General features: G+C 30.1%; 1 protein-coding gene across 2 annotated transcripts; it reads right to left on the bottom strand.

The window, feature by feature from the left end:
- Positions 1–2,843: 2,843 nt before the first annotated feature.
- LOC122271178 (repetitive organellar protein) lies at positions 2,844–12,789 on the bottom strand. 2 transcript variants are annotated; one of them, XM_043051583.2, is made up of 2 exons: positions 12,598–12,789; positions 2,844–9,212 (listed from the first exon to the last, which is right to left on the bottom strand). In XM_043051583.2, exon 2 carries the CDS (start codon positions 9,188–9,190, stop codon positions 4,073–4,075), a length of 5,118 nt encoding a protein of 1,705 aa, XP_042907517.1. In that variant the 5' UTR covers positions 9,191–9,212; positions 12,598–12,789; the 3' UTR covers positions 2,844–4,072. The 2 variants fall into 2 exon arrangements, 1 of the variants encoding a protein (XP_042907517.1); XR_006226227.2 differs by lacking the exon at positions 2,844–9,212 and adding an exon at positions 10,704–11,309.
- Between the last annotated feature and the right edge of the window lie 183 nt (positions 12,790–12,972).

Genomic DNA, 12,972 nt, shown 5'->3' with positions numbered 1-12,972 from the left:
AACTTTTAGTGTTAATACTAAATGTAAATGGTACTTTTCCATTTCGCCAGCGCAAGTAAATTCAGCTATTCTATTTTTTTTCCTTTCAAAAATAGCCGTTATCTAAAAAATGAAAACAGTTGAATTACTCAGTGATTTTGGAATGGGGACTTCATCACAGTACCATAAATACTTTTAGCACTCTCACATATCAGCTTTTAAAGAATATGTGGCATATTCTAATGAAATATATTGCATAATTGCATTCATTTCAATGAATATGAAATGCAAAAATTACATTTAGAATTCATAATTATTTTACATACTCTGAAATAAATAAATTATCAAACATTAAAAAAAAAAAAATCCAATTTTCTCCAGCAAATAAAGGGAACATAATAATTTATTTCTAATTTTAATTAATGATAGCCCATTATTAATAATATAATGACATTAATTTTTTAATAATAATCTATTTACATATTTTGGAATATGTTATTTATATTTTCTATAAATACTTTTTATTCATTTAAATTTTTTACATTTAAACATTACAAATGTACATTAAACATTGGTGCACCTAAGTAATTTTTGGTTTTTACCCTTTTTTAAGAATATAATTTTTTGTTTTGTTTTTTTATTTATTAAAAAAATATACATATATTTATTAAAAAAAACTACCTATTATTGAAAAGTAAAGTTTTTTGTAGTATGCTATGTTTAAGAGTAACATTGAAATAATATGTTGCATATTGTATGATTCATTGCATAAAAAATCACTTCATTCTGCCAGATGTTACGGTTACATGGCTTTCTTTGGATGATTTAGAAATAGCATCTGGATGTTTCGATGCATTTTGAAACTTATTTTAGCAAATTTACCATAAAATGTTGCACATGTTCTTCAATTACGATAAACCACATTTATCATCAAATCCCGCTATTTATTTACATATTTTTATATTTTGGAATATGTTATTTATATAATATAATTTTGTTTTTTTATTTATTAAAAAAGTATACCTATATTTATATTTAAAAAAACTACCTATTATTGAAAAGTAAATTCTTTTGCAAGGAGGAAGTCTGATCAAAACAGTCTACAAAAAGTATCATAATGAATAGTCAAAAATAAGGAGGCTTTAGGGTTACTAATTTCTTTGGCTCAAAGCCTAGAGCCATTATCAGGGGTGATCGTGAGCCCAAGTAAAAATTCCGGAAAATTTCTTGAGTAAAAAAAAAAAAAAGAAGTTTAAATCGAAAAATTAGAAAAAAAATTTAAACAAGTTTTTTTCTTTTTCTCAATATTTCTTAGTTTACTTAAAATATATTTAAAATTTTACACATACCTATGATGACCTGGAGAAGTAATTGAAATTTACAAATATGTCTTTCTTTCTTGAGTTTATGATTATAATAACTATTTACTTATAAAAAAATGAATATTAATCTTGAATATAAGCTTATACGAGGGTTGCTATTTATATTTCTGGCCTTGGCAACAGTAAGTGTTGCTAGGCGACCGCAGACGATTTTAATCGAAAGTTTGATATTTTTAAACATAAATTCAACAGACGATTTACCATTATAGCTTTATTTGTGTTGTTGACAGTAAATTGAAAAGTTCTTCTCTTTCAAAAAATGGAATTGAATCGTGAACATTTTCGTGCCATTATTTTTCATAACTTTCGACGTGGATTGTCAAGACAAGAGTGCTTCGATGAACTTAATTCTTTATTCAGCGATAAAGCGCCATCCTACAGCACTGTAAAAAATTGGTATAACGAATTTAATCGTGGTCGATGTTCGATCCAGGACGAATCCCGTGCAGGTCGTCCAAAATCCGTTGTTGTGCCAGAAAAGATCGATGCTGTGCGTGAACTGATAAAGCAAGATCGTCATGTGACATACCGTGAGATAGAGGCGTCTTTGGACATTAGTATGACTAGCATCAATAAAATATTGCATGAACATTTGAGCGTAAAAAAAATTTGTTCGCGTTGGATCCCGCATAATCTGACAAACGCTCAAAAAAAGGCTCGTGTCGATTGGTGCAAGGAAATGTTGGAAAAATACGTTCAAGGTACATCAAAGGCTGTGTATAACATCTACACAGGTGACGAATCATGGATCTATGCATATGAGCCGGAAACAAAACAGCAATCAACTGTATGGGTCTTCCAAGACGAGGCAAAACCAACAAAAGTTGTTCGAGGAAGAAGCACATCGAAACAAATGATTGCCTGTTTCTTCGGCATTAACGGTCATGTGGCAACAGTGGCGTTAGAGCAACGCAGGACGGTCAATTCTGAATGGTACACGACCATTTGTTTGCCAGAAGTCATCGGAGAAATTCGAAAAAAGCAGAAGAACAGGCGAATCATTCTTCATCATGACAATGCGAGCCAGAGTATATCGACTCAAACAAAGGCATTTCTGACGGAGCGAAAGATCGAACTGATGGGTCATCCGCCATACAGCCCTGATTTGGCCCCCAGTGACTTCTTCTTATTCCCACACATCAAAAAGAAATTACGTGGACAACGATTTTCGACCCCCGAAGAAGCGGTTGATGCATTCAAAACGCATGTTTTGGAGTTACCTCAATCGGACTGGAAAAAGTGCTTTGAATATTGGTTCAAACGAATGCAAAAGTGTATTGATCATCATGGAGAATATTATAAAACCAATTTCGATCCTACATATTTGTTTTTTATTATTAGGCCAGAAATATAAATAGCAACCCTCGTAAAGTATCTCTCTGGCTCTCCCTTACAAACAGATAAAATAAACTGTGCTTTTAAGTTCCACCTTCTTGAGTAAAATCAATTTCTTGAGTAAAATCAATAAAGACGCATAATCTCTTTATAAATTTAAATCATTGATATTTTCAAAACATTGAATTCAAAATAAATTATATACAGCATGATTTAAATGAATAATTATGTATAAGTTTATTTCTATCTCTAATCACACTTATTATTCTACCAGAAAAAAATATTTACAAATGAAAGATGCCAAGTATAAATTCTAGTTCTAATATTTTTAAAAAAATATACAAGAATTTTTATACATAGATGTGATCGATTTTTTGAAACTTCTGGACCAAAGATTTCCGGAAACTTCTGGAGCGCAGGTAGGGAAAAATCCAGATTCTTTCCAGAAAACAAGCACCTCTCCTTTATTTGTTTTTTGTTTAAACGAATAAATAGCTAAAAGGGGTGATAGCAATCAAACTGATGCAACTATTTATTGGGTTTTTACTACCTCATTAAATATACACTGTTAAATGTTAATAATGAGTAAATCCAAATCTCAAAAATAAAACTTCTTGTCTATACTTTTTTGTCCAATGGATACACAGGAAGTTTTTATTATGTGATAGCTAACTTAACCATAGCTGCCAACCTTAGGAATAAAAAATTAGGAACACTATGTGCGACAAAATTATATGCACCAATTACGATAATAAGAATAAGATAAAAATTTAACTATAGAATAATAACATTAATTGACATATATTTAAATACCTTATGTAAATTAGTCAAACAAAATTAGAAACACTATCTTTTGTGGGAAATTTATAATATTAATATTTTATAATTAGGAATACCGGTATAATAGTTTAAAAAACAACCAATACCTATTAATACATAATTATTCTTCTCCAAATTATTAAAACACAGGTAAATATTAAACTACATCGTAAACATATGTTTCAGATGCAAGTGTTTAAATACTACAACACATTTTTAAAAAAATAATAATAGTTGTTTAAGATTCAATTTAGTGAAATGATCAACAGCTGTTGGAATAGTATTTTCCAATAAAAAGCTACTAAAAATGACTTCTGCACAACAATCATAGGAAGCGCGCTTGCGACAATCAGAACAAGGGATTGGTTTAAAAGCAAAAATACAGCAATTTTACAAAAATTCGGATTTTTTATAAAAATATCAGATTTGATTTAAAAATTAGGAACACATCCGAAAAATTCTGAACAGTTGGCAGCTATGACTTAATATCATTTACACTCATTTAATCATCCAGAGTTAAAATATTTTAACATTTAAAAGTTTCAGTAAATATTTAATTAGAGATGATAATATTCCATAATCATTATTTCTCCTGTTGAAACAGTTTGGGAATATGTGTTGGTTGTATTTTTAATTGTTTTTATATCACTGCTAAAATCAGTTTGGCACATAATTTCAGCTCTAGTTAAAGAAATGTCATTCGTTTGGCAAGTTATTGGATTGCTCTGTCGACATCTGTTCTCCACTGCTTCTGTTTGACAGCTACATTCTCTTGTATCGGTAACTTTTTCAAATACTATACCATTAATAAGGCAATTGTTGAGTTCTTTAAAAGCACTAAATTGTTGCATAGCACTCAACTGCAAATTTGAAGCATTTAGACAAAGTGTCTCACTCTGAACTGATGCAGTTTCTAGTAAATTGCAAATTTCATCCTTTTCTGGCATTGAAGTAGATGATCTGGAATTACGATCATCCATTCCAATGCATTCTTTTGACAAGTTGAATGATTTATCCTGATTGTTTATCAGGTCAAAGCTCATTGTCTTTAGTGAATCCTCATTTGCATAGCATACATGCTCACCCTCTTTGGAAACCATAAAGGCAATCCATATTTTGTGTGGGATTTCTGACAGGGAGATATAACAAGATACTTTGTCACCCACAGCTAAACATCTGAAACAATCTAAACAAGATTCATGTTCCTCACAAAAAAACACAGATTGGACGAAGTATATGATTTGCAATCGGGATTCAATACGTGTTTGAGCCAGGCAAGAATGAGATGTTAAAAGCGTCACTTCAGCTCTTATAGTCTGCAAAGGATAGCCAACGCTTGAATATCTTGGTGCGTTGTCTCCGTTTTCTGTCTTGTTAGAATCAGTTTTTAAAATGCTATCAGTTGAAATGCACTTGCTTGGATATGTTTTAGGTACCAAACTCTTTGCTTCAGCAACATTGACTAGATCGTTTAAAAAAACCTTGTCATCACCATCAGAAAATTCATTCTGTTTTTTGCTCAATTCTGGAATTACGTGAATTTCAGAAATATTATTTTTTTTATCTATTCCTAGTAAAGTAGTACTATCAACAGAAAATTCTTTTTGTTTTCTGCTCAATTCCGGAATTACATGAATTTCAGAAATATTATTTTTTCTATCGATTGCTAGTAAAGTAGTACTATCATCAGAAAATTCATTCTGTTTTCTGCTCAATTCTGGAATTACATGAATTTCAGAAGTATTATATTTTCTATCGATTCCTAGTAAAGTAGTACTATCATCAGAAATTTCCAGCTCTTCATTCTGAAAATGATTCTCATTAAATGACGGCTCTAAAGCATTTTCAACAGCAGGTGATTCTTCAGCTGACAAGAATGAGTAATTGTCATCTATCAGCTGTGCTTGTTTAGTCACAGCTTTATTTTCAATTACATTTAAACTTCGTTCTTTGACAAACATTCTGATTTCGGCTTCACTGTCATACTCATCAACTCCTTTTTCGCCTGAAATTAAACCCATTTCCATGTTTTTGAAAAATTCTTTTTTGAACTTACCACAATTAATTGAATCTGTAGTAGAATGATTTGACTTTTTCTCTTGATGATATGATATATTGAATGTACGATCATCGTCATAAAAAGAGCTTAAATTTTCATTTGATTTATGAGACAAACAGGTGAAATCTTCATGTCCAGAATCAACTATACTGTTCTCAACATTTTCAGTCTCTGTCTGTTTATCATAATGTAGAAGCCTGTTAATTCTATTGATCTGATTGACGCTATCAACAATATCATTTGAACCAGTTTTTTTAGCAAATTTGTGGATGGGCACAGTTTTTTCTTGAACTGCAGGATGAGTGTAATCAGTTTCATCGTATAGCTCAGTGAAGTCATAAGCATTTTCTGAGGTTTCAGATTTATCGTCAGAACATGAATTCTCATTCGATGTATCGAACAATACATTTAAACAAAGGTCCTCCTCATAACCTGAATCAAACATTTTCTCGTACTCAATATTTTCATGAATAGTTATTTTCAGTTCATCATTTTGTGAAGGCTGATTGTTCTCATTGTCAGTGACACTTTCAATGAAATGATTAGAATCGGTAAACTCACAGGAGTGGGCATTTTTTTCAAATTTTTTTTCTTGAACTCCAGGTTGATTGTGTACATTAAAAAAATCATTGTCTGCTGAGTCACTCCATCCAATTTCAAACTTTGTATCTCTTAAAGAATCAAAATCCGAAGTAACTGTGTTTTCAATTTTATTTTTGTTCTCCAAGGGTTTGTCATTATTCTGCAAAAATTTAATTTTTTCAGACGGTTCAGTCAAATTATGAGTCCTATCAGAGGTTCCTAAATTATCATCAGGATATGAACTGGAAATCTCATTTGATTCGTGGGACAATAAGTCTGAATAGGTTAATTCATCTTCCTCACACTTAGAATCGAACTTTGTCTCATTTGATTCGGATTCAATTTCATTTTTGTTCTCAACGGGTTTGTCCTTATTCTGCAAAAATTTAATTTTTTCAGACAGTTCAGTCAAATTATGAGTCTTATCAGAGGTTCCTAAATTATCATCAGAATTCGAACTTGAAAACTCATTTGATTCGTGGGACAGTAAGTCTAAATAGGTTAATCTGTCTTCCTCACACTTAGAATCAATCTTTGTCTCATTTGATTCGGATTCAATTTTAATTTTGTTCTCAACGGGTTTGTCATTATTCTGCAAAAATTTAATTTCTTCAGACAGTTCAGTCAAATTATCAGTCCTATCTGAGGTTCCCAAATTATCATCAGAATACGAACTTGAAAACTCATTTGATTCGTGGGACAGTAAGTCTAAATAGGTTAATTCATCTTCCTTACACTTAGAATCAAACTTAGTCTCATTTGATTTGGGTGACAGTTGAATTGAGTTACCTTCATATGTAAAATCAGACTTTTTTTGATTGTCAAGTTTAGCAATGTTAAATTCATCATTTTGCAAAAGCTTATCAATTTCTTTGATTGATATGTGTGCAATGCTATGAGCAAAACCATTTGAACTTTCAGAGAAGTCACAATCGAGCATTTTTACTTCTTGACTCACTCGATTATTTGCAGAGTCACTCCCTTCATCGCCAATTTCTTTCGGTGATTTTAGAATAATGTCATCTAAAACGATGGTATTTTTTGTACACTCTAAGTTTTGTTCAGATTCTTTGCAATTCACAGTAAGGTTCATTTTTATAGTAATCTGGGATTCATTATACTTTTCAGAAGTTTCAAAGTTAACTCTGCTTTCTCTTAAAAGATGCTCTTCTGGATACTCATCGATTCTCTCTTTTGAGTCTTCAGTCTTGATAACATCTTCTAGTTTGTTGGTAGCATTCACTTCATTTTTGTAAGTTCCATTTTTAATGTATGCGTCAGTTTTGTGTTTTAATGTCATGTTTGCATCATTTTCAATATATGTATCAGTTTTATGTTTTAATGACATGTTTGCATGATTTTCAATGTATGTATCAGTTTTATGTTTTAATGACATGTTTGCATGATTTTCTTTGAGTGATTCAGTTTTCGATTGCGTGGTTTTCAAATACAAATTATCTTCCCACACATTTTCAATGTATGCATCAGTTTTATGTTTTAATGTCACGTTTGCATCATTTTCTTTAAGAGATTCATTTTTTGATTGTGTGGTTTTCGAATACAAACTATCTTCCCACACAGTAATTTTCTTCAGTTCTGGAATTAATCTTTTTGTCGAATTTTCAGACAGCAATAAAGGTTCCTCATTTCCTTCAGAAACTGAACAATTTTGAATTAGACAATCAGAGAATTCGTTTATCATTTCATTGTCTGCAATACTCACTTTTATATCATACTTATAAGAACTTTCTTTTTGTGCTTCGTGGTCATAATTTTTGAATCTCATATTAGACTCATCTAAATTTCGAAACGAATCATTATTAACATTATCATCAGTGTTTTTTGGTTGTATATTAAATTGGTTTACATCAACCTTTTTCTGACGCTTATTGCAATTATGATTAAAACTATCTTCTGGTATGATTCTGCCAGTTGAATTCACATAAAGCAGGGATGATTCTTCAAACATTTTGCAAGCAAGTGTTCCCTCTCTATTCTCGGGTCTTCTACCGTTAAATGATTCAGATTGCAAAAGCGAATCCACAGCATCTTTCAAAGAGTCATCATGAGGATCACTTAATGCCTCCTTGAGAAGTTCTTTAAGACTTCTCAAAACCTTGTCGTGGGATGGCGCGAGGGCGACTTTCCCAGGGACATCGGTCTGAAATATTTTTGGAGAATGTTTAAAAAAATTGTTAAATGTCTTGTGCGCGAACTTGATGTGATCCTTCACGTGGGCAGGCGCTTGAGAAAGATATCCACCTAACTTATCTATGGCATAGGGTGTCTGCTTTTGGTGTAAAATCTTAACGAAAAACGTAATGCACTCGAAAAGGCACACGATTTTTCGGACCTCTGCACTCGATGCAGCACCGCATTCAGATTTTTCTGACTTCACGACTTGTTCTGGTTCCACAGTTTGCTTGCACACAGCCGAAGACACCGTCCGAAGAGAAACGCAGTCTGCCTCGTCGATGGTGAATTCGGTGGGGAAGCTCATGAAAAATGACCTCACTTTTTTGTTGTAATGATTGTGCAGAAACCTTTTGACTTTTTTTGGGAGGTCGTTAAAAGCAATCCACTCTACCCTGACCTTCTTGTTTCTGTTTAAATATCGCCTGAAGTATTGAATGCTGTAATTCTCATACCTTTCCCTCTCTTCATCTTCTTTCGATGGAGGAGGAGTTGACTCGGGAGGGCATTCCAGATTAAATTGTATCACCTCGCTCTTTTGTTCCTCACCTTTATCGGGTGGCGCTGAGTGTGCGTTTGCATCACCTCGACGAGAAGGAATTTTTTTTTTACCTTTCAGGGCAACTCTGTTGTTTTCAACTATAAAATAGTTTTTTCTCCTTTTAAAATACTCGAGTAGGTCTTCTCCTTTACACTTCTGAAGAACATATTTCCTGACGTTTTCAGGTGCCTTCGATACATGACCCCTGACGTTTTCGTAGTAAACAAAATCGTCAAATATTTTTAATATTTTGACAAAAAAATCAAATACTCCTTTTTTATCGTCGTGTGAAAATGCCATTGTTTCTATGTGATCAGAATGCCTAAAATAAAAATTTTTAACTATAATACATTTTCAAATACAAAATATGGTGTTATAACATAGCTGCCAACCTTAGAAATCAAAAATTAGGAACACCATATGAGACAAAATTAAACACGCCAATTACGAGAGTAAGACAAAAATTTAACTATTAAATAATAACATTAATTAAAATATCATTGAATACCTTATGTAATAGCAAAACAAAACTATAAGCACTATCTTTTGTGGGAGGTTTATAATATCCATATTTTATAATTAGGAATATCGGTATAATAGTTTAAAAACAGCTATTACCTATTAATATATAATTATTATTCTCCAAATTATAAAGCACGGGCAAATAATAGTCTGCATCATAAACAAATATTTCTGATGCAAGTGTTTAAATACTACAATACATTTTTTTAAAAATAATGATAGTTGTTTAAGATTCAATTTAGTGATATGATCAACAACTGTTGGAATAGTGTTTTCCAATAAAAAGCTACCAAGAATGACTTCTGCACAATCATCAGAGGTGATCAGAACAAGGGATTGGTTTAAAAGCAAAAATATCGCAATTTCAGGAAAATTCAGATTTTTTATACAAATTTAAGATTTCATTTTAAAATTAGGAACAAATCCGAAAATTCTGAACAGTTGGCAGCTATGTATATAAGAGCAATATTTCCAAAAACAAACTCACAAATAATAAAATAAAATTTTTATTTTTTGTTAGCCTAATTATTTAATAACCACATCTTATGTTTAAAAGTTCTGTTAATTGGTACATGGTTTTAAAACTATACTTTTATTTTTTTAATCTATAAAAATTTTCTACCATTGAAACCACTCTTAGAAGTCATAATAGACTCAAGCAAATTTTTTACACTGTTTTAATAATTAAAACAGCCCAGTTTCTACTTGTCAAGCCCTTGCCACCAAAATATATACTTTATTTGTAATAGAATTTTAGAGATGTATTTTTTTAAAGATATTTTTAGATTATAATTAAATAAAATTAATAAAGAATATTAAAAAACATTCATTCAAATATTATTGATACTATTACTTCTTTTATTTTCTCAAATTACACTGTAATTTATATGTTTCAAACCTTTTTTCTTTTTCAGCCCTAATTTGAAGTATCTTGATTTTCAGGTACAAGGAGAAAAAAATAAATAAATAAAGGCACTATTTGTCCAAATAAATTGAATTTCCGGTAAACATGTATACTAACTGATTGTGGGTAAGACCAACATTAAAAAGCAAATGGGAATGTGAGTGGCATAAATGGTCAAGTTTTTTAAGGTACCTATAAATAAAAAATACAATAAATATATCGATAGGGGTCATAAATAACTCTCTAGTCTTCTTCCATTTTCTTAATTTTGTCTTATTTTACGAAAAAATATTTTTTTTCCAATAAAAAGATTCACTAATGAGATGCTTATTCTGCACACTATAGTTTTAAATATTGTTTAAAAATTTTTAAAAAAAACAACACTAATTGAAGAAAATTAACTTCTTTATTTTGATTTCACTATATAGAATTTAATAACATAAGCACTTTTTATTCTATACTTGCACATCTCCAGTACTTTTTTATTAATAAATTATAATACATTTGTGAAAATTTCAATTATTAGATAAAATTGTTATCAAAAAGTTTAAAATTCATTTCATATGTAATTTTAAAAAAATTAGTGTATTGAATAATTCGATAGCACCTTTCTTACATTTTCATTTGTTTTAAATACATGTCAATAAAAACGAAAATTATTCATAATATTTCCAAAGGCCAAGTTTTACCTTAAGAAATTAAAACTTCTGTAACTTAAAAACATAGCTTTTAATTTATTGTGCCATTACATAACTGGTTGGTAGGCCAAGAGGAAGACCCAAAAAGAGATGGAAAGACTGTGTGGATGAGGATTCTGCAATTCTAAAAGGAAAGAACTGGAAATCAATTGCTGGGAGAAGGGCAGAATGGGAAAAGCTTCTGAGGAAGGCCCAGGCTCACAAAGGGCTGTCGTGCCAATGCTGATGATGAATGATTGTCACATAAAGCATCATTGCAATTTGCTGAAGACATTTGAGTAAGACAACCAGATTCCTAAACCATGATTTGAGGACAAATCAGTGGAAAATTTTATGATTTGAAGACACTTATATATTTATAGAAATATATTAAAATGTGCAATAAAGAATTTTTTTATATTTATAACTAATATAACGTACAGAACTATCAGTATTAAATTTAATTTCATTACTGAGCAGAACACGCATAACAGGAATGAATACATTTTTATTAAAATTTGTTTATTTTTTGTGGAAATTATTATTACGGCATTTTAATTTCTTAGTGCATGTTGCGTTTTTGTTTTTCGTTCATATTCTTAGCAACTTGTTTTAAAAAAAACATACACATTTCTGATTTTTTTTATATTTCACTGCAAAAAAAAAAAAATATCATAGTTTTTAGAAAAATACGAGGACTATTGAAAACACATGTAAAAAAATTTCGGAATATTTTCGGTCCTTCGAGAACTATTAACTATTTATTAACATCACATGCATCATAATATAAGTTTCAGTTATATTTTTTACTTAACAGCGTACAATAAATTGAATTTAAACGCACATATGTTAGTTCAGGCAAAAAATTAAGAAAGCCAATAAAGGTTGGCTTTTTAATTAGTTGGCTTCTAGTGTTTAAAAATATTGTGTTGAAATATGGATTGAAAATATTGTGCCCTATATTGTAAAAATATTGATCAGTATTTCACAGCTTTGTGAAATATTTTTTGTAAATAAAAAAGTAAAAATATTTCTCAGAATTCTATTATATTCTATTAATACTGTGGAATATTAATAAAAATCTCACACAAAAATAAAATCTCTAGATGAATAAATTCTATGACTTTTTTTCTAATTGGGTATATAGTGGTTATTTAAAGAAAAGCTTTTAAAGTTTCTAAACAGCAAAACTGTTTTAATACTGTTCTTAAATTTTGTACCTATTGTGAAGAAAATTAGCTAAATAAGTATTTGAGAGTGAATATTTAATTTCATTCAAAACTGTGTTTAACACTAAACACCCTCTCACATCTTGATCTTTGAAATTTAGTTCGTAACATATCTACTTAATTTGATTTACAATCGATTGCAAAAAATAAGTAGTTAATTATTTTTTATTTACTTTATATCATATTCATATTATCATCATTTTTTAAACTAAAACTAAAAAAAAAAAAGATTACATCAAAAAGTAATTTTTCATTAATGACAGTTTATTCAATTCTTATTAATCACTAAGTATAGCAAAAAGTGTAACTAAATAAATATTCTTTACACCTTTTATAGGTGTCAAATGGCTATATTAATTAAATGAAGGAATTTACCTTAGGGAAAAGTAAACATTCCCGTCTTAGCAACATTCAGATCTTGGCTAAAATTAACTTAGACAGGTATGTTATTAGACATGATAATAGGAGAAGCTAAACTTGATTAAATTCAATGATTATCTGTGACATCAATATGCATACGTTAAGTAAACAAATATTTTCTGAAAATTGAAAACAGAAACCGAAACTTATAACTAAATATTTGTTGCCAAAAAAACTAATGCAAGCAAAAATAATTTCAAAAGCCTGGTCGAGAGACTAAATAGAGCATTCTCACTGCATGTATCTGCACGTCAATTTAATTTGAATTGTCCCCATTGGTGTGGTGTATTTCTGAATGCACATAAATTGGACACAAAGCTGCAGTAAAAA

The sequence above is a fragment of the Parasteatoda tepidariorum genome, chromosome 10 (genome assembly GCF_043381705.1).
Source record: "Parasteatoda tepidariorum isolate YZ-2023 chromosome 10, CAS_Ptep_4.0, whole genome shotgun sequence".
In the NCBI taxonomy this organism is placed as follows: Eukaryota; Metazoa; Arthropoda; class Arachnida; order Araneae; family Theridiidae; genus Parasteatoda; species Parasteatoda tepidariorum.
The sequence above is the reverse complement of the archived record's forward strand: the minus strand, read 5'-3'. Positions and strand labels throughout refer to the sequence as shown.

What these genes read in the sequence shown, in the direction of transcription:
- LOC122271178 (XM_043051583.2), bottom strand. Translation starts at nt 9,190, where the DNA reads ATGGCATTTTCACACGACGATAAAAAAGGAGTATTTGATTTTTTTGTC.